General features: G+C 39.8%; 1 protein-coding gene across 1 annotated transcript in view; it reads left to right on the forward strand.

Moving 5' to 3' along the window:
* Window positions 1–22,615, forward strand: part of ppm1e (protein phosphatase, Mg2+/Mn2+ dependent, 1E) — a 47,177-nt gene that overhangs the window by 16,619 nt on the left and 7,943 nt on the right. The window contains exons 3-7 of the mRNA XM_037748486.1: window positions 17,047–17,168; window positions 20,691–20,890; window positions 21,417–21,605; window positions 21,748–21,891; window positions 22,476–22,569. Coding sequence (XP_037604414.1) covers window positions 17,047–17,168; window positions 20,691–20,890; window positions 21,417–21,605; window positions 21,748–21,891; window positions 22,476–22,569 — 749 coding nt within the window. The remainder of the gene's footprint in view (window positions 1–17,046; window positions 17,169–20,690; window positions 20,891–21,416; window positions 21,606–21,747; window positions 21,892–22,475; window positions 22,570–22,615) is intronic.

Raw genomic sequence — 22,615 nt, forward strand, 5'->3', positions numbered from 1 at the left:
CGCACCGCCGGGGGGGTGGAGCGTGAGCGCGTGCGATAGGACCAGAAAGATGGTGACGAGAGGTTAACGTCACGCTGCCGTAAAGTGGTATCGGTGCCGTTGTATCGGAGCTGTTTTGCGAGTACGAGTACATGAGCACAGTATCGGACCCGATACCGATACCGGTATCGGTATCGGTGCATCCCTACTCGTGACTATTTCACAAACTGCCGTGAGACTGTGTTGCAATAGGATGTAATTTATGATGCTTCAGTACCAATGATGTTGCATGAGTTATTACAATTATATTAATTACTTTTCTTAAAAAGAGTTGAGTGAAACAGCAGCAGCAGCAAGAGGGACTCTTACTTACAGTCCGTTGTTGGTGCATGGTTTATAATATATATATATATATATTTATATATATATCTGTAACTCTGGACTGTAGGCTACAGACTGGAGAAGCACCAGTCTTTCCAGCAGTGGCTCACATTGATGTCTCTAAAACAGGCGCCTTAATTAATTTCAGCTCTGGAGAGGCCCCATTTTTGGAAGTGCAATGACCTTCAAAAGTGTGCAGTGTCCTCCTTTCCCTCTCACGGCATTATGGATCGACACTTCTGCAGAAGCTGTTCCATTCTGCTGCTGCTGCTGCCGGCCCGTCTTTGTTCACACAAGGTGCCCATAATTCAAATGATGAGTCATATGCTTGTGGAACTGAATGCAAAGCAGTGCAGCTCACATTATAGTGCAGGATCTCTACCTGTCTGACCTTGAGAAGAGTAGCTGAAAGCTGCTGAATTAGGTGGAGAGAAGGGCAAGTTGAGCTTAAAGCTATACCACGCATAGAATCATTAATTTACCTGAGTGTGAAAGAGTTCCTGGAGAAAAGGTCAAAGAGTGATCGTACTGCTGGATTCATCACGGTAAATACTTTATTAAATTAATTTTACACTTTACAAAAATTATAATAATGTAAGGCTGTATAATGAACAATAATGAGTATACGAAGTATTATAGGTATTAAAACTACTAAGTATGAAAACTACAAAGAGACGCAAAATGACTACAAAGAGACGCAAAATGACTACAAAGAGATGCAAAATGACTACAAAGAGACACAAAACGACTACAAAGACATGCAAAATGACTACAAAGAGATGCTAAATGACTACAAAGAGACGCAAAATTACTACAAAGAGATGCAAAATGACTACAAAGAGACACAAAATGACTACAAAGAGATGCAAAATGACTACAAAGAGACACAAAACGACTACAAAGACATGCAAAATGACTACAAAGAGACGCAAAATGACTACAAAGAGATGCAAAATGACTACAAAGAGACACAAAATGACTACAAAGAGATGCAAAATGACTACAAAGAGACACAAAATGACTACAAAGAGATGCAAAATGACTACAAAGAGACACAAAACGACTACAAAGACATGCAAAATGACTACAAAGAGACGCAAAATTACTACAAAGAGATGCAAAATGACTACAAAGAGACACAAAATGACTACAAAGAGATGCAAAATGACTACAAAGAGACACAAAACGACTACAAAGAGACGCAAAATGACTACAAAGAGATGCAAAATGACTACAAAGAGACGCAAAATGACTACAAAGAGATGCAAAATGACTACAAAAGAGATGCAAAATGACTACAAAGAGATGCAAAATTACTACAAAGAGACACATGACTACCAAGAATGTTTGGTCTTTTCACTAATCCCAAGAAAAGACCAAGAACCAACTATGAATTGATCTTACTAATACCTCTCTCCTGTTATAATAATGTACGGCTGTAAGAGGGACAATAATGAGGCCATAAATTAAATCATATCGTAGTATAAAGAACACCAAAAAACACATTTCAGAACAGTTAGTTGTTAAAGAAAAACTAAATTATATGTACAAGGAATATATACAGTTACGTAAATACATATAAATATCTTAAGTCTTATATAAACAGTATATGTGATAAAGCTGTTTCGGAGCGGAGCACGACAGCCAGACTCTAAAATAGTGAAACGATTACATAAGAAATGAGCTGCTTTAAAAACGCTTCTATGATTTTAATTACGAGGTAAGGATTTTAAGTTTAATTCAAGTTTGTGGAGCATGACGGGGTCGAGGTCACATTTATTTAGGAGACGTTTCACAACAGCTGTTTTCTGCCAGTATCACAATCAACCGTCATTTTCATCCTCTAAGTAATTTAATACTCGGTTAAAAACAGCTGGTCGGGAAGGGATCAGGTCAGCACGTTGAGGCTTGAAGTGACTTTTCTCTTTGCAACCGAAACGTTTCCCTTTTGACAGCCTTAAAGGAAATCTGTTAACTGTGTTGTTCTAGATGTTGTAGAATATCAGAGATATGATAAATGATAAATGAATCAATTACAGAGGAAATGATTGAATCTTGGCTGTTTTTCACCAACAAGGCTGCAGCAGAGAGGAAGAACAGGCTGAGGGACAGGAGAGGTGTTCAGGTCAAGGACGACCAGATTCTACATTCTTTATGTCAAAAATCACCTGAAAATGACACTCGAGAGATGCAAAATGACCACAAAGATATGCAAAATGACCACAAAGAGATGCAAAATGACCACAAAGGTATGCAAAATGACCACAAAGAGATGCAAAATGACCACAAAGGTATGCAAAATGACCACAAAGAGATGCAAAATGACCACAAAGAGACACAAAATGACCACAGAGACACAAAATGACTACAAAGATACGCAAAATGAACACAAAAAGATGCAAAATGACCACAAAGAGATGCAAAATGACTACAAAGAGATGCAAAATGACTACAAAGAGACACAAAACGACTACAAAGAGACACAAAACAACAAAAAAGAGATGCAAAACGACTACAAGAGACACAAAACGACTACAAAGAGACACAAAACGACTACAAAGAGACACAAAACAATAAAAAAGAGATGCAAAACGACTACAAGAGACACAAAACGACTACAAAGAGACACAAAACAATAAAAAAGAGATGCAAAACGACTACAAGAGACACAAAACGACTACAAAGAGACACAAAATGACTACAAAGAGACACAAAACGACTACAAAGAGACACAAAACAACTACAAAGAGATGCAAAAGGACTACAAACAGAAGCTGTAATCATGATTAATCATGGACAATCATGCAATTAATGAAATATTGTAATCGATTGACAGCCCTAGTTTTCCCCAAAACTGTCAAACTATACCTTTAAGGTGCAGGATTAAATATGGAAAATGAAACATGCATTGGGCGAGAAGAGACGGGATGTTTTTGGCAGACAAACAGCTGTTAATTTGACTGTTTGAATGTGGAATCGATGACACTTGAGCTGCTGGAGATGTGGCAACACTAACGTTTTATAGCTCGCGCAGAGACATCGCTGTTATTTATGTGAAATTGGTTGAATTAAAAAAGCAGCTTCCAGAGATAGTTCAGGTCAGGGCATGATGGGGCTCTCACCAATCCACCACTGATCCAGCTGGTAGATTACATAATAGCGCCTTAAGGCTTTGTGCAGAGCGGCGCTGGGCCTGCTCTCAAACCTCAGTGGGAATCACATGTAACTTCCCCAGTCTCTCTGTGTGGAGGCTGAGCAGAGGGCTGCAGGCTGATCTGGAAACTGACTACACCACAACAGACACACAACCAGTTCAAAACAACATGACACATGCAAAGCTTTACGCCTTGCAGTGTGTCACCTCTCATGTCTTGTTGGAACGGTACACCCGCTGCCTACACAACGCTCACAGATGCACTGCAGGTTGTGTGGAGGTTGTTGTTTCTTTTCTAATTTTATGGCGGATTAGACACGCCTCTCTGCAGCCAACATTGTGCACTTCATGGTAAGTGGAACACGCAGCAGCACTTTGTGACGTCCGCAGTCACAGTCGCTCCATCATTTCCACGCTGTTTGAAGTGCATCGCGTTACATCAGCAGAGCGCCCGAAAAAACATCCAGAGGTGTACTTAAGGTTAGAACTGCTGAGAGGGGGAAACACACTTCTTTTTTTGTTGACATCTGCTGGTCCTCAGCTGCCGGCGAACCACGTTGTTCACATTTCACCGTTTACTGGAGATGAGCTCGTCTTGTAACGTGGTCAGTGAGACACAGCGGTGGAGGAAGTATTCAGAACATTTACTTGGGTAAAAGTACAAATGCCAGACTTTAAAAATACTCCAATGCAAGTCAAATTCATGCATTAAAAATGTTACTTAAAGGTCCCATATTGTAAAAAGTGAAGTTTTCATGTCTTTTATATTATAAAACAGGTTTAAGTGCTTTATAAATACTGTTAAACTATCAAAACGCTCAATATAAGGAGAAATACACACACAGCCCGTATTCAGAAATTGTGCGTTTGAAACAAGCCGTTAGGATTTCTGTCCATTTGTGATGTCACAAAAAACAATATTTAGACAATTACATGGTTTTAAACGTAAACATTATAATTTCCTGTTGCAGTGTATGTAAATAACATCAGCTGACAGGAAGTAAACATGGACCCACACTGTTGCCTAGCAACGCAATTCCGTTGCAATTCCGTTGAAATGCACTAAAACGGAGCGTTTCAGACAGAGGGTAAATACAGGTATATTCAGGTAGACAGTATGAGGAAAATAAAGTTGTTTTTTTAACATTAGGGCATGTAAACATGTTCTAGTAGAAACACAAAATACAAGTATGAACCTGAAAATGAGCACGATATGGGACCTTTAAATAAAAATATGTAAAAATCTTGATCAACTTTAAAGCAACAATACAAAGTTTTTTCATTGTTTTAGCTAATATACAGTACTGTACTTAAAAACGGGTTGAGGTACTGGGGTATTTACATTTTGTGAGAGTTTCTACTACATTTAAGATATTTTATTTTAGCTCCTCTGTTGTCGAAAACTAGATTTCAGTTTTTATTTTTGACCAAATACAGTATTTTTCACATTGAAGCATTACAATGTGAGTTTAGTACTAGTAGTAGGATTAAAGTACTAATACAACACTGTAAGAATACTCAAAAGAGACGCAAAATGACTACAAAGAGATGCTAAATGACTACAAAGAGACGCAAAATGACTACAAAGAGATGCTAAATGACTACAAAGAGACGCAAAATGACTACAAAGAGATGCTAAATGACTACAAAGAGACGCAAAATGACTACAAAGAGATGCTAAATGACTACAAAGAGACGCAAAATGACCACAAAGAGACGCAAAATGACCACAAAGAGACGCAAAATGACCACAAACAGATGCAAAATGACTACAAAGAGATGCTAAACGACTACAAAGAGACGCAAAATGACCACAAAGAGACGCAAAATGACCACAAAGAGATGCAAAATGACTACAAAGATATGCGAAATGACTACAAAGAGACATACAACGACCAAAAAAGTCACAAAATGACTTACTGTTTTAAGTAAAAGTCCTGCATTGAAAATGTTCCTTAAGTAAATATATGTAAGTATAATCAGTAGAGGACAAATCTTGATCAACTTTAAAGCAACAAAACAAAGTTTTTTCATTGTTTTAGCTAATATACAGTACTGTACTTATATACGGTTGAGGTACTGGGGGGCATTTACGTTTTTTGAGAATTTAAATTTAATTAATTAAATAATTAAATCATGTTTATTTCTGATTAGAACAACTTAAAAACATCTAGATCAGTAAAATGTAACACACACATTAATGCAGCAGTAATATTAATCCAGAAACATCTCGGAGAGCAAAAAGGTTTTTACCCTTTTTTGGACATTTGGAGCCGTTTAGATGAATTATCAGTGAATTCCTTCAGTACAGCTCATCATCAGATGAACAGACTACAGCGCCACATGGTGTGTGTGTGTGTGTGTGTGTGTGTGTGTGTGTATGAGGAGACAAATTAATTCATCAAAGTCATTTGAAAGCCATCTTGAGAGCGAAGCAGCAGTGAAACGCTCTGATTTAAAGGTTACTGCCGCTCTGTGTGTTATGTAATCCTGTTATGCCCTCTTGAGAATACTGTGCTCACATAACAGCAGTTGTTAGAAACACACTAAAGTCCAATTTCCTGTGACCACATTTTGTAAAAATTGGATATAATAAATAAATAACTATATATCTGTGGGATTGGAAACAGCCAGAGGATTTTCCCAGAGACGTCTCCAGCTCTAATATGAGGACTGTCTGGAAGGAGACATCCTTCATCAGTGGATCTCCTCTCTCACCTCCGCTTGGCTCGGAACAGGTTCAATATTTAGAAGAAGAACCGAGTGGGAGCTCGTTCTGCGGGTTTGGCAACAGGACGACTGACACCATTGACTGTCAGTCACTCGCTTCTGTGTTGCCATGGAAACAACCTTGTTGCTCCACTCCGGGGCTAATTCTGTAGAAAAAGAACAAGCTTGTAGAAAGCAAAGAAAGACATGGCTGCATGCATGAGTCATCTGCTCACACATACACTCAGAGCTCTGCAGGTTTTCTCACCGCGAGCAGCCTGTCAGAGCTTCGCCGCACCATTATTGTAGCTAAACGCACCCCGTGAGAGGACAAAAGCAACGGCAGACTGTGGTGAAGACCGCGGGAGGAGGAGGAGGAGGTAACCACCTCTGACTCCAGCAGGCACAGCTCTGCAGCCACGGCACATTTTAACCCCGGGGGGGTTATGATGTGAGAATTAGACGGAAACGATTAATCAACTATTCTGATAATCAAGTCATTTTTTAAGCAAACATACCAAATATTTTTCTTCAGCATTTTAACCGATTAACGCTATCGGTTAACAGCCCACCTTTAGAGGCGGCGCCGGAGTTGCAGGATACAGGAAGTCGGCTCCGGTCTCTCCGGCTCGCTTGAGCGGAGCGGAGGAGTTGTAGTTTCGTAGCATTGATTCACCGACAAATAAACTGTACACACACTGCTACACCTACATTCACAGCTAGAACGCCACCAACAACCTCACACTCACCGCCAACACACACACAGTCTGATGGATACTCGCTGTTTACATGGCTAATGAAAATGAAATATTCCAGTAATATTGCTGTTTAAATCCAGTCGTGCATGCTCCGATTAACGCAAAACGCCTACATGGCGTCCGTCCTACGGCTACGCCCAGCAAAGGTCCAGTGTGTAGGATCTGGTGGTATCTAGCGGTGAAGTGTGGGGATTGCAACCAACTGAAGCCTCTCCCGTGTGCAAAGCGTGTTGGAGAGCTACGGTGGCCGACGCGAAAACCCGAATGTCCCTTTCTAGAGCCAGTGTGTAGAATGTGTGTGTACGTGGGAAGTGAGTAGTGAAGCAAGAGAGAGAGGGAGCGGCAGCGGCGACGGCAGCGAGTAACGTTTCTTTCATAATGTTTATAAGTAGGCATGTTTCTCCTTCCGACCAGAGATGTTGGCTTTCCTTTTGGGCATGCATCTCTATTCCAGTCTTTCAAACTGTCGGCTAGAGCTGAACATAAACAGGTAAGATGCCGTGTGTCGCAAACTACCGTAAAAAACACGATTGAGACGCATATTCTGAATGTGCTGTATACATGTCCAAGGAAGAATGAATAATATCGGCACATCCCACATGTCTTACGACCTTTACACAACCAGGGACGTGACAAATAAACCACACGAATATGCGAAACACTCGCCTGTGAACGTTATACGTCAAAAGCTTTTATTGTGAAAGGTAAGAGCGGAAGAAGTGGATCTGGTGTTCGCCGCCTTTCTCAAGGTTGAAAGGAGTTATACAATTTGCCGTCTTGGTTCGGACTACTGGGACGCCGTGTTGTTGTTGTTTCACAAATATAGGCGCCACTCAACCCGTTCCGCACAACGTGATCGGTTGATGCCTTTACCTCAGAAAAATCAACCTTGTTCCAAAAATATCTTTTAGTTATGAGCTGTTTTTTTGTTAACAAAATAAGACATTTGAAGACGTCACCGATGGACTAGTCTTTTTACTAGTCTAATGCAGTTTAGCATCTACCCAGAGGTAACGTAAGTCAGTTAAATAAGAGGAAGACAGAAGAGAAGACGCAGAGTTTGGTGAAGAAGAGCGTCTCTCTCTCTCTCATCACTACGAATGTGTGATTTAGCCGACCAGTTGAACCAGTGCCGGTCTCCTTTCTATCTAGTCAGTCGTGTTGTTGCAGTGTGATGGTGCGAACTGAGATTAAGCTCTCCTTTAATCCTCCTCCGCTCCACATGACCTCACTGTGATGCACGAGCCACAGGGAACCGCCATTGGTGCGCCGCGTGTTCTCCTGTGTGACCTGCAGCCAATCAGAGGCTCTCGGCTCAGCATCCACCCCCACAGGGCAGCCAGTGGTGGAGCGAGTGAGGACGGAGAGAGACGGAGAGAGAGAGAGAGAGAGAGAGAGAGAGGGAAACGTTTCTATGAATGGAAACATGGAGGAGAGGACACTTGTGATGAACAAACCCAAATACTGAGATAAACCCTCCCTGCCTCCTCATCTCTCTCTCATCCCTCTCATCTCTATCTTCTCTATTTCGTCTTTTATCTCCAGCATACTCTCACTTGTTATACATCTCTTTTCATTTTTATAGCATGGAGTATAATGTAGTATAAAGAGACAATGACTAGTCTTTAGTATGCATCTAAAATAAAAAAAAATCCTACATAGAAGTACCTTAAATGCAAATAACGCACATCAATTAATAATGTGTACGATTCTCTGGAAAATACTGCAGAGGTCAAGAAACTCTAACAGATGACATTGAGGAAAAAATATATAAACGTGATGCTTTTGTAAACACGTTCTCTCCCACTGACTGTCCAGCAAACAGAAGTTACATCAAATAATACTATACTTCATTTAATCCAATTTAAAGGGTAGGTTCACAGTTTTTAAGCTAGTTGTAACACAATACTCACATGTCTACATTAGGGATGTCACGGTACCAGAAATCTAGTAGTCGATACCAATACCAGTGAATTTACACGATTCTCGATACCAATTCGATACCACGGTAAAATAAAAAATACAACTTGCACTCCTTTATTAAAACATTTGAACATTGCAAAAAAACAGTGGCATGAAGCCTTCAAGTATTTAAAACAAACCATATTGTCTGGATGTCTGTCTTTGAGCTGCTAAATTGGAAGTATTTCCTCCTTCGGAAAGAAAAGTAAACGGCACCGTTACGGCACCGCATTCTGGTTTATTGGATCTATTGTAACGTTGCGTGTGGCTAACTAGTAGAAGAAGGGAGACTAGAAACAGTTCCTCTTTTGCACTCAACAGAGCCGGATTTATTCCCTGCCGCAGCTCACAAACTACCCGGAGTTAAAATAGTCTCACCTGTCCGGTCGGTTGTTCAGCGTTTTCACTCTCGTTCATTGCACGTAGCTTGGCTAACTAGCCAGCTGCCTTCTTTCACGTCGTGTTGTTGTTGTTTTTGTCTGTGCTGTTACGGCGTTTTTCTTCTTCCTTTACTTCACGGCAGATGAGAACACTTGTAAGCGTTTACTGCCTGTTCGATAGGTTTGCACCTCTTAATAAATGTCTCTGGTTGTGGAGTTTTTAATCGCTGTGGTGTATCGGTAAGAATACAGGAGAAGATGCTTCAAAGGTTTCTTGTTCTTTTACCAGAAGGCTGTGCAGGTTTACACTTGAATGAGTGTACAGTAGTGTGGTTTATAATATCTTATACAGCCAGCAAGACAACCTTCATCCCAAACATATGCACTGAACTCACTGCAGTGAACCAGCAGACCAGACTTCAAAGCCTAACGAGCCAATATACCCCTTAACCACTCCAAGGAGCCGATTGGCTCCCAACACGCCCGCCGACATGTCGTCCAATGAAATGAAGGGGCTGCTGTGCCTGAACTGCAAACCTTCTTAACACTGCCCCCATTAGATTCGGAAGAATCGCATCTCCAGTACCTCCGCTCCGGCACCAAATGACCACTACAGGCATCGTTCGGTACCTTCGGTACTGAAGAAAACGAGTACCGTCACATTTTTTGAATTTTGGTACAGAGTTGGTACCGAAGTATCGATTCTCGTGACATCCCTAGTCTATATGTACATTTAAATAGTTTTTGGTCTGTATTATCATTCCTTCCTAATTAAATTCCAATGTAAAGCGATGGAGGACAAAATCTACAGTCATTGTTCTGTGCAAAAAATAAAAAATAGAGTTTAACTGAAGCTAATATCTGCATTCAGACCGACATCAGTCCTGCCTAAATGCTGCTAAGTTGACTAACTTTACCCTTTACCCGCGGGTAGGAAACCCCTGAAGACAAGGGGTTAACCGAGCATAAGTGTTATTTCTATAATCTGTTCTAGCTCTTTTTAAACGTACACAACACTATCTATTACTGATTGTTAATTATATGTGGTCAAAACTGGGTCAAAACAACTCATTGAGCAGGGTAAAGTTAACTCAGTATCGACCCACATTTTAACCTCTCCTCGTCAAGGTGGATTTACACATATTAGAACAACATATTTCACCCATATAGCTGCCGTATCTTCAAGGAGGTTATGATGGTTACCGCCTTATGGGGGCATGCTTTAACTGCTCTGTTCCTGATGTTTCTCTCTAGCCCTTGACCCAGTTTGAGAAACAAAATCAAGGACCCGACGAAGAAATAAGTTTCTAGAGTGAGGAGAGGAATGACTGGATCCACAGATCTCTGGTCCAGATAGCCTGATTTCTGATGCCGACAGCGGCTGCAGCTGTTTAAACATGTTAATCTAAGGACGACACTTTTAACAAGAATAACCCAAATCCATTGCTACACTACGAGCCGTTCGGACATTTATTACGGAAGCCCTGAAAGGCAAGCGAGAATTTTTTTTTTCTGATGATCCATTTTCTAAGACTGATCAAATTTATCTTCTCTCCTGTGTTTATAAATTATTATTTATTTTTTTTTCATAATGATTTAATTTATTTAAATGCTGTCGATGTATAATCTCTGATATAAAGACGACATATTAAAAATTAATTTAAAGAGATTCTCAACTCGTCTTCTTTTATCTTAGAAAAGGTCAGATTAAGAATATTTATCATGATTGTTTTAAGAACAGCGAATCATTAAAAATAAACACGTGTTAAACTTTATTTACTTTATTATTTATTTGATTGCACATTTTATTTAATCTGTTATTAATTAATTTATAGTTATTTATTTGTTATTTTTTTGTATTTTTTATTGATTAATTTTACATTACATATATCTATTTAATTTAATTTATTTATATTATTTATATATATATATAGTTATTTATTTGTTATTTTTTTGTAGTTTTTATTGATTAATTTTACATTACATATATTTATTTTTTGTTATTTAATTTAATATATTATTTACATATATATTTATATATAGTTATATAGTTATTTTAGACCAAAAAAAAGGAACTTAGAAAGATTATCCTGGCAAAAAAAATTCCACACAGGGGAGAAAATAATTTAGATCGGACTCAGGAAATGGATCACCAGAAAAAACAAATCTCGCTTGCCTTTCAGGGCTTCCGTAGACCATGCATATTTTTCTAACTGGAGATTTTCCACCTTTAAAGTCACTGAAGTTGGCAGTAGTTGTAAATCATGAAGTGTGAGATCATCTAATATGATCCTTATTTCTAAGGATACTGAGCCGTTCACATCTCATGTTAACACCAGGTTTGAATTACTCTCCATCCCTGACTCTTTATTGTTGAAATGTTTGTGCATGATGCGGAAAAAACCCGTCACAAAGGGTCTGGATATATTCTAGTACGGTGTCAGGAGGGAAGTGAGTAATTGCCTTTAATACATTTAACTATTTCTGTGTATGAGATGGTTGTCAGTGGAGTTATTTGTAGTTTCTGTGGTTGCTATGGAGAGAGGAATATTCCCTGTCGAGTCTCAACTTTACATTTGAACTTTTTCCAACACTACAACGTACTGAGAAGACAGATTATTACTGCAGATATGAAAAATGACAAAAGCAGAGACCTTTAGCAGTGTGTTTATAAAGAAATAACACATTAAATGCAATAAAAAACAACATAAAACAAAGTGATGAAGTGTTTTATAACTGTGTTAACTTTGGAGCTGCTCTAACAGCAGCTGCTTGTGAAGTTGTTTGTTTTCGTTGCGCTAAATTATAAAACGTTATCCTGTTTTTATCCTGAAGGGTTCATATTAAAACTTAAAAGTGTTGCTAAATTATGTATTATTTTGGGGAAGTAAATATGTTTTCATGTTTTGTTTCACCAGGAAGTTTAGTGATTGTTTTATTTTACAAACTCTATTTGCTGTTTTTACTTCCTCCTCTTTTTATTCAGGGGTTTTTCTCTGGGAAAGCACAGCGAGGATTTATGCAAGAGAGACACTGTGAAGGCTTTGTTTCTCTTCCCACTACAGTTTCACCAACTTTGCATGCTGAACAGATGACCTCAGAGGTCTGGCAGGCCCGTACATGATGAAGCATCACAGAGAGATGCTGTGAAACAAAACCACCGACAAGAATTTATAATCAAATACTGAAATTAACCAGAAGCCAACGGAGAGATGTAATGATTTAGCGGAAATACTCTGACGTTAATACGTCGTAGTCAAACACAAACATCTTCTCTTCGTCTGTTAGTTATCAGGAGCAGAGCTGAATTCATTAAAGATGTTGAAGCTGTCCTTTTACATAAGAGCCACAGAGGCCCTTTTCACACTGAATACACAGCCTTTAATTGTAGAATACGTCCCTGTGTTGTACTCAGCCAGCCCCACATTTATTTAAGTAAATTAAATGCACCGCAGTGACTATTTCAAGTGTGCAAAATCACACCGTCCGTCCATCCATCCAGCTTGTTATTGCTGCACTGCTACATAAATTAAATTAATATGAACCAGCAAGAGCTCCATTTACAGTCGTGCAAATTAAAATATTAACACATAACATGTCCAGAAAGATGGTGTTGTGTTCAGCGGGTAAATCTTTGGATGCTTTTTATTTTAACAGAATAATAAATGTCAGTGCCAGTTTGTTGTTCCACCACTTCATATTTTATAATATTAGAGCTGTCGATTAAAATATTTAATCCTGATTGATCACACATTTTTATTTGTTCAAAATGTACCTTAAAGGGAGATTTATCAAGTATTTAATACTCTTAACAACATGGGAGAGGACAAATATGCTGCTTTATGCAAAATGTATGTATATATTTATTATTGTAAATCAATTAACAACACAAAACAATGACAGATATTGTCCAGAAACCCTCACAGGTACTGCATTTAGTATAAGAAATATGCTGAAAACTGCATGTGATTATCATAAAGTGGGCATGTCTGTAAAGGGGAGACTCGTGGGTACACATAGAACCCATTTACATTCACACATCTGGAGGTCAGAGGTCAAGGGACCCCTTTGAAAATGGACATGACAGGTTTTCATCGCCAAAATTCAGCGTAAATTTGGAGCGTTATTTAACCTCCTTCACGATAAGCTAGTATGTCATGGTTGGTACAGATGATTCATCAGGTTTTCTAGTTTCATATGATACCAGTATCTTCCCTCTTTCAGGCTTTAAAGAATGTCCGAAAAATATCCGAAAAATTTTTAAAAAAATATTCAAAACACGTCTGAAAAAAGTCCGAAAAATATCCCAAAAATATCAGAAAAATGTCTGAAAAATGACAAAAATTTGCGCAACTTTGGAGCGTTATTTATCCTCCTTCTTGACAAGCTAGTATGACATGGTTGGTACTGATGGATTCATCAGGTTTTCTAGTTTTTCTAGCATTAAAACTGAGCCCATGTTAAAGAAATTAGTGGCGTTAAAACGAATTTGCGTTATTATTGCGAACAGCAATGTCCGTTATGCGATTGGTTAGTGCACCACCACATCCACACTGAAATATCTAGACAACTATTGGATGGATTGCCGTGAAGTTTGGTACGGACATTCATGGTCCCCAGAAGATGAACCCTAATGACTTTGGGGATCCTCTGACGTTCCCTTTAGCGCCACCATGAGGTTGATGTTTGTGGTTTTGAGTAATAACTTTGGTGACTTTTCATGTAGCGCCATCATCAGGTCAAAACTTTAACAGCTAGCGTCGCTGTAACTTGAGTTAATAACCATCATCTTGTTTATTAGTTTGAGTTCTGGGGAAGTACTTGACTTGTACTTGTACTAGTCTGAATGTGACTCATCATCTCCCACCTGTTGTCCCAGTTAACCGATCGAGACACCCCCCAAATGACTGCATGAAAAGGGTCAGGATATTCTCTCCTGATTTCAGCCTTGATTAAGACCCGCTGACCTGACCTGACCTATGACCTGTTTGTTATCTGACTGTTTCATGAATGAAACCAAATCAAAACTCCACATTAGACCTTCAGAGAGTTTCTGTACATCCCTACATGTATCAAGAATAAAGTATTTGAGGTGTGACTGGCTGCAGATTAACATATATTGCATGTTCAGGACAGACATGAATAAATAGTTTTTTTTAATTATAGAGTACTGAAGCGAGCTTTGTCCGTCGCTCCTTAAAAGGATAATTCAGATGTTTTAAAGTGGGGTTGGATGACGTACTTCTCCATAGTCAGTGTATTACCTATAGTAGATTACCAGCACGGAAGCAAAGCAATGCACTGCTTAATTAAACCGTTAACGTCAGGTCAGGTTTATTTTCAACCTAGTTTGAATGTAGAAGTTGGGCATCCAGAAGTTGGGTTACCATGGTTACCTGCATCTGGAGGTGACCCAGTTATCTCGGTGACTCGTGCACAGCGAGCCGTCAGTCCTTCAAACGACCCCCTCCTCTTCCTCTTCCTCCCAACACTCTGGTTAACCTGAAGAGGAGACCCACCTCCTTCCTCTTCCTCCTCCTCCTCACACACAGTCCTGGCCAGATGTAGTGATGTACCGCTGCTCTCAAACAGAGCTGTTATATCATTTAAAAAAAATCTTCAAGGCACAAATTACTGGCAGCAGCTCGCTCCAGCTGACAGGATGTATGTGGGTCTAACAGGAAGTCCTAAATTAAGTTTAAAATCTATGCAGTGATGAGAGGGTTTTCTGTTTTCAGCTTTGTGACAGTTGGGTTTTTAATTTGTGTTGTTTTCCTCGGCCTTTCTTTTGCCAAACTTTCAGCTTGCACATATTGTATAACACATCTGTTGATGTTTGTTTTTAGTAAGGCTGTCAAAGTTAACGCGATAATAACGCAAATTCGTTATAACGCCTCTAATTTCTTTATTGCATTAACATAACTTGTGATTTTTAGGTCATAGCGGGCTCAGTTTTAGATACTGGCATCATATGAAACTAGAAAACCTAAAGAATCCATCGGTAGCTTGTCGGGAAGGAGACTAAATAACACTCCAAACTTTACATAAATATTTCTGATGAGGATACATTAAATAAGTTTTTTAAGTAATTGTTATCAAGATATGTGCCGGGGCTGGGACGATCTCCCAACTCGATATGTATTGCGATCCGATATCACGATTTATTGTGATTTTTGTTAACTTTTTTAAAACTAGACCATGAAGGGAACAAGTTGAATCATACACTTCTAGAGACTTTTACTTTGAAAAATCTCTAAATTAGTACGGTAAAGATGTTTGATTTCCAGCATGTATGTAGTCAGAGATGTCCTGAAGTCAAATATATCAGGATCATTGTCAGGAATTATTGATTATCCAGCAACCCAAAAATCAAAGAATAAAGACATTTCCCTCTCAGATTAGTGGTGTTTTCTTTTTAATCTAAAACAGACATGTACTGTTTTATACTTCTGGTGAATATAATCCAATCAATCTGATTTCCATAGATGTATTTTGTATATACAGTTCCCCTTGTTAACACCTTATTTTGAAAACCGGACGTAGTTACTACTTCCTCTAACTTCTCCAAGGTGGTCTCTAGCTCTTCCGTCAGCTCCGTTCTCTTTATCCGTCCATGGTCAGCTCCATCTGTTTCAATGCTGAGAACATAAATGTCAGTATCTGGGTGCTCTACAGTCGTAGTGTCGGCCCATTTGACCACGGAGACGAGAGTGACGGCTCGACTGCCACGTTACCGCGATACGATTGCATTTCCTGCTAACATTTTCTGACTTTTTTTTGACATATTTCAGACTTTTATTCAGACATATATCGGCCTTTTTTCTGACACATTTCGGCTTTTTTCTGACTTTGTTCTGTCTTATTTTCGGACATATTTCGGCCTTTTTTTGGGACATTTTTTGGGCCATATTTCGGACATACTTTGGCATTTTTTCGGCTTTTTTTCTGACATATTTCAGCCTTTTTTAAAACATTTTCAGGCATATTTCGGGTTTTTTTCTGACTTTTTTCAGCCTTTGTTCTGACTTATTTTCGGACATATTTTGGCCTTCTTTAGAAGTTAGCGTGCAGCTTTAGCTCTGCTCTGTCTAGCTCTGCTTTTCCTGTCAATGTGTGAAACCCAAAGTGTTTCCATCCTTTACTGGATGTGTAGTGTTTACCACGCTGGATTTAACATGGGAGGCTGCAGGTCGTATCCATGACGACCCTCCAACGTTTTAGACTCTCTGAGGTTTGTTTTGGTTGACGGATACGGAACGGATATGACATCACGTTACTCAGACTACCACAATAAAAGCGGTAACTTCCTTCTACCTCCACATAGACTCACATGAAGCAAATATAGGTTTTTTTTCCTACCCCTAACATGTTCTGTTTTTGACAATATAAAAAAAACTTGTCCGTGCTCTTGAGTGGAAAAACTACTGTATGTAATGAAGACTCTTGACATTTCCGTACTGCAGTTTCTTAATATCAGTGGTCATGTTGTATACGCTGAACATCTGTGATAATATTTGCCATGTCAATGTCTCGCTCTGTTCTGTATTAGAAAGGAGAAACACACTTCTGTTAACAGCTCTATGAATAGCAAAACCATGTTGTTATTCAGTCCCGTAATCCGGCTGAATGATAGAAGACATTGTTGATCTCCACAGAGGATTATGGTAACATGATTTGTCCTTCCTGACCCATTCATAACCGTGTCGTCTGTCTCCTCTCACAGTAACTGCCCGTGCTCCCTGGCGGCGGCCCTGGCCCGAGCCACAGCAGACAGCCTCCTGCAGACCGACCTCACCATCCACCACCTCAACAAGCCCGTAGAAGATGGAGCTGACCCATTACCACGTGAGTCCTCGGGGAGCCCACGAGACCGCGCTCTCACACACACACACACACACATGTATAGACAAATTAGGTCTCCCACACACATACACAGCAGGCATCTAACCACCAGGGCTTTGTCCTAGTTCTCCCCCGCAAAACTGCATTAAGTGGTGTTTGACCGCTAGAGGGCGGACGGAAACATACTCACAGCAGGCCAACAGATTCAGGATTACTCTGAATATACTCTCATTATAGTCTAAATACTATTATAAATACTTCTAAACTATTAAGTTTAGTTTGACGGATAGAGACTGAAGGCTTAGATAATGTTGAATGTGCAGCAGTCAGTTAACTCGGACTGACTTTACTGTCCTTCAGAGGCTCTAGCAGGTTCAGGAGTGAAGCTACATGATGTCATATGAAACTAGAAAACCTAAAGAATCCATCGGTACCAACCATGTCATGGTAGCTTGTAGGGAAAGAGGCTAAATAACGCTCCAAAGTTGAGTTAGACATACAGCTTATTAATTAAACACTGGTATCGGATCGGTACTCGGTATCAGCTGATATTTTGTACTCTCTCTCTCTCTCTCTCTCTCTCTCTCTCATGGACCTTCACTGCTCTTTGTATTTACTTTCATCTATACAATCCTTTCCTGTATACGGTATACATATAACTTACGATTCCACCTGTATATACATATCTACTCTCTTATATTCATCTTATATATACTCATTTAGTCCCATATGCATATAGCTCTATGTACATCATCTCTCTGTGTATAGATACAAATTTTGTATACAATATCTCAGTATGCAATTTATAGTTAAGCTCTTATTCATTAGAATATAACACATGTCGATCATTTAACTACAATCTGTATATATGGATATGTACTAGGGATGCACCGATACCGATACCATTCTTGGGTATCGGGTCCGATACTGTGCTCATGTACTCGTACTCGCAAAACACCTCCGATACAACGGCACCGATACCACTTTACAGCAGCGTGACGTTAACCTCTCGTCACCATCTTTCAGGTCCTATCGCACACGGTCACGCTCTTCCTCCCCGACGGTGCGGACAAGACGGGCCGGTGATGCGCCCGGATCCCACCTCAGCCGACGTGCGCCGGCCCTCACTTTCGTTGCGCCACGGGGTTTCGCTTGCACCCTCTGACTCGCACGTGCGTTAGACTCCTTGGTCCGTGTTTCAAGACGGGTTGGGTGGGTTGCAGACATTGCCGCAGACCCTTGGCGCCTTTCACGTGGGCCGAGCCCCGCACTGGGGGCACAATGCGGTTGGGGCGCACTGAGGACAGTCCGCCCCGGTGACGCTTTGTCCACGGCCCCGGGAAGCACCTTCGCCCTGAGCCTTTCCAAGCCGACCTAGAGCCGGTCGCGGCGCACCGCCTCGAATGCGGGACTCCCCAGCCTGCCGTGTGTCGCTCACACCCTCCAGCTGGCTGTTAACGAGGGTCTTTTGACACAGAGAAGTACTTGTATCGGTACTCGGTATCGGCGAGTACCCAAATGTAAGTACTTGTACTCGGTCTGAAAAAAAAGTGGAGCCATCTTTGTTGTTCTTCTTGTGTTGTAGCAAACATTTCTGGTTATCTTGCCTTAATCAGGCTGGTGATCGTTATAAAAACATCTGGTGAACGAAGCGTGGTGCTCTGGAGAACAGCTGGAGAACAGCTGGAGAACAGCTGTGTGTGTGTGTGTTTTCTCAAAGTAAGAACTTCTTGTGTTGTATAACAGCCGATCACAGCCCGTCTGATGTCGCTTCGCTGCACTCCACTCTTCTTCTTTTCAAGGTGTTATGGGTAAGCCTTGAAGTGGAGTCTCGTATCGGGGTGCTGTTTGATGTGCTTTACTTTTAGAAGGTGAAGGGAGGAAATGGGACACAGTGTAGGCCGGCCTGTCTCTGTCTCACTGAGAACACATTTGGGAGAGCAGCGTGAGAGAGAGGACAATGGCAGAGACGGGACAGACTATTATACCTGCAGCTAACATTAGTAGGTCATGTACACACACACACAGTCGGTGTCTTTGTTATTATACAGAGATGAAGCCTGATGCTTCCTCCGGGCTCGCCTCGGTTCCACTCACTTCTCTATGACAGAGAAAAAGTCAAACAAGTCCCCGGAGGACTGCGGATGGAGACTTTTCAAAATGTGATTCTCGACAAAGCAGAAAAATTAAATGAAAACCTTTTAGTTTAATTTACCTCCTAAAAATCTCTAGAAACATCATGTGACTGTCCGGCTGCTAAAATCCAGATGAGAGAAGATAGAAGCTGATAAAAACCAGGGCCGGGACGATTCACCCATCTCCTGATTCAATACGTTCACCATACTTAGCTGCTGATTCAATATCTAGTGTGATTTTTAAGTATTACGATTTTATTTTATTAACTTTTTTAACTCTAGTCCAGGGGTCAGCAACCTTTACTATCAAAAGAGACATTTTAGGCAACAAAAAATAATCTATCTGGAGCTGCAAAACATGTGATCATTGTGATGAAGGTAACACAGTTTATAGTCTAAGTATATAGTATATAAGTCTAATGCAGTGAGGGCCGAAGAGACAATGTACTACGGAGTATTAGGGCCACATTGAAGGAACAACATCTGAGATTTACAGAATAAAGTAGTCGTAATTATTATGAGAAATTATCATTACGAGAATAAAGTCATAACTTTACGAGAAAAAAGTCGTAATATTACGAGAATAAAGTCATAACTTTACGAGAAAAAAGTCGTAATATTACGAGAATAAAGTCATAACTTTACGAGAAAAAAAGTCATAATATTACGAGAATAAAGTCGTAACTTTACGAGAAAAAAGTCGTAATATTACGAGAATAAAGTCGTAACTTTACGAGAAAAAAGTCGCAATATTACGAGAATAAAGTCGTAACTTTACGAGAAAAAAGTCGTAATATTTAGTGAGTTAAGTCATAAGTTTACAAGAAAGAAGTCAGAAGTTTACGAGAAAAAAAGTTGTAATATTACGAGAATAAAGTCATAGGTTTAGGAGAAAAAAAAGAAAATAACACATAAAATTACTACTTTATAATATTCTGACTTTATTCTCGAAATCTCAGATTTATTTTTTTTCCTCAATGTGACCCTAATACTCCGTTGTACCGTCGTACCATAGACCTACAACAATGATAAATAAAAATGAAAATGTAAACAAAAAAACAGTTATTCATTTCCACTACTAAAAAAAATATTTAAAAAGTTGAAACTTTTCCCAGCAACCCAAAGAACACTACAAAGATAGTGTAAATAATCTTCTTTGCAGCCCTATTAAAATATATGTATATAGAAATAAATAAGTAGACAGCTAAATTACATTAAATAATTGTTGTGAAAATAAATCATTACTTGCATGATTTGGAACGTTTCTATGGATGTTTTGATATTTTTCCCCCTTACTCTGCGTCGCTATGACTTAGTTACCCTGAACATCATAAACAAGCTCTTTGACTGACTCTGTGTGTGTGTGTGTGTGTGTGTGTGTGTGTGTTAGAGATGGAGTCTGTGAAGCTGGCCTGGCTGGTGTTTAACAAGCTGTTTGAGATGTGCTGCCTCTGGCTGAAGGAGCTGCCTTACCGCCGCCGTCCACAGCCGTACTACGAAACCTCCATCCACGCCATCAAGAACATGAGGCGCAAGATGGAGGACAAGCACGTCATCATCCCCGACTACAACTCGCTCTTCAACGTTCAGGTACAGCTACGACAAAAAAAGCTTCACGTTATAGCACCAACATCTGGCCAGGTGGTGTACGTCCTTTAGTGATACTTTTATATCGTTTGTTCTATTCTATTGTTTATATTCTATCTTAAATATCTGTTTATACATTTCATTGTGCAATCCTGTATTGTATCAATGACAATTCTGAATCCTTATATACCTTTTAAAATCGTTGAATCCTTCTTCCAAATTTGGTAGCTGAGTTTCTGATGGTTTCCCAGATTCAGAAGTGACACTAGAGGGTGGCGCTAAGTACAATCGAACGCTGAATTAGACATTTTTAGGCGACCAAAAAGGTTATAATGAACTTTCATGAACTGGAAAAGGGTTAAAGTTGGAAGACGAAAACACGGACAATGCCGTGGTATATACCCTGTCAATCACGAGGTAGCCCCGCCCTAAAGCATCCCCTGCTTTACGGTCTATTGGGGGATCCTGATATTTACCTGCAGACCTATAGTGTTACTATAATATCAACCATGCTGGTTCTGTCTCTCAGGATCAGGAGGAACAGGCTTACTTTGCGGTGTTTGACGGTCACGGCGGTGTGGACGCTGCCATTTACGCTGCCAACCACCTCCACGTTAACTTGGTCCAGCAGGAGTGCTTCAACACGGACCCGATCGAGGCGCTCTGCAGAGCCTTCAGGGTCACCGATCAGCGCTTCGTGAAGAAGGCCTCACGAGAGGTAACAACACCTGCAGACACAGAAACACATTCACAGTTATTTACACCGGACCAAACACGAAGACATGAAGTAGTCGTGGTGCAGCTGCTGCTTGGTGTGTGAGCGGACTACTGTAACACTGACTACTGTGTGTGTTTGGCAGCACCTGCGTTGCGGCACGACGGGCGTGGTGACGTTCCTGCGGGGCCGGACGTTGTACGTGGCCTGGCTGGGAGACTCCCAGGTCATTCTGGTCAGGAAAGGACAGGTGGTGGAGCTGATGAAGCCACACAAACCAGACAGAGAGGTAACTCACACATCTATCACTCACTAACATTATATATTACTCAAGGCTTATGCATGCTTGAGATGTAGAACAATAGCTTTTCGGAAATTTTCTTTTTTACTTTTTTTCATACATTTGTTAGACATTTTTCTAACTTCTTTTCTGATATTTTTCGGACATTTTTTCAGACTTTTTAAAAACTTTTTTTGTTGATATTTTTCAGACATTTCTCGGACATTTTTTTTACTTTTTTTTTTACTTTTTTCTGATTTATTCAGACATTTTTGTTACTTTTTTTTCTTTCGGACATGCTAAATCTTTATGCTAAATGCAGCACCTGTGAGGGTTTCTGGACAATATCTGTCATTGTTTTGTGTTGTTAATTGATTTACAGTAATAAATATATACATACATTTACATAAAGCAGCATATTTGGTAAATAATAAATAACATAAATGTGCGGTTAATTTGTGATTAATCTGGATTAACAGCCCTAATTGCATTTTAATTTATAACTGGGGTTTTAAATTAAATATTAGCTAATGTGAATGTTAAATAACATACGTACCAGTCTTCACTTCTAAATCCAACATGTGTGTCTGCAGGATGAGAAGCTGAGGATCGAGGCTCTGGGAGGCTGTGTGATCTGGTTCGGCACATGGAGGGTTAATGGCAGTCTGTCTGTATCCAGAGCAATAGGTAAACTATTCATACATATATACATATATACATATGGAGTGTATAT

The sequence above is a fragment of the Sebastes umbrosus genome, chromosome 17, assembly GCF_015220745.1.
Source record: "Sebastes umbrosus isolate fSebUmb1 chromosome 17, fSebUmb1.pri, whole genome shotgun sequence".
NCBI classification, from domain to species: domain Eukaryota; kingdom Metazoa; phylum Chordata; class Actinopteri; order Perciformes; family Sebastidae; genus Sebastes; species Sebastes umbrosus.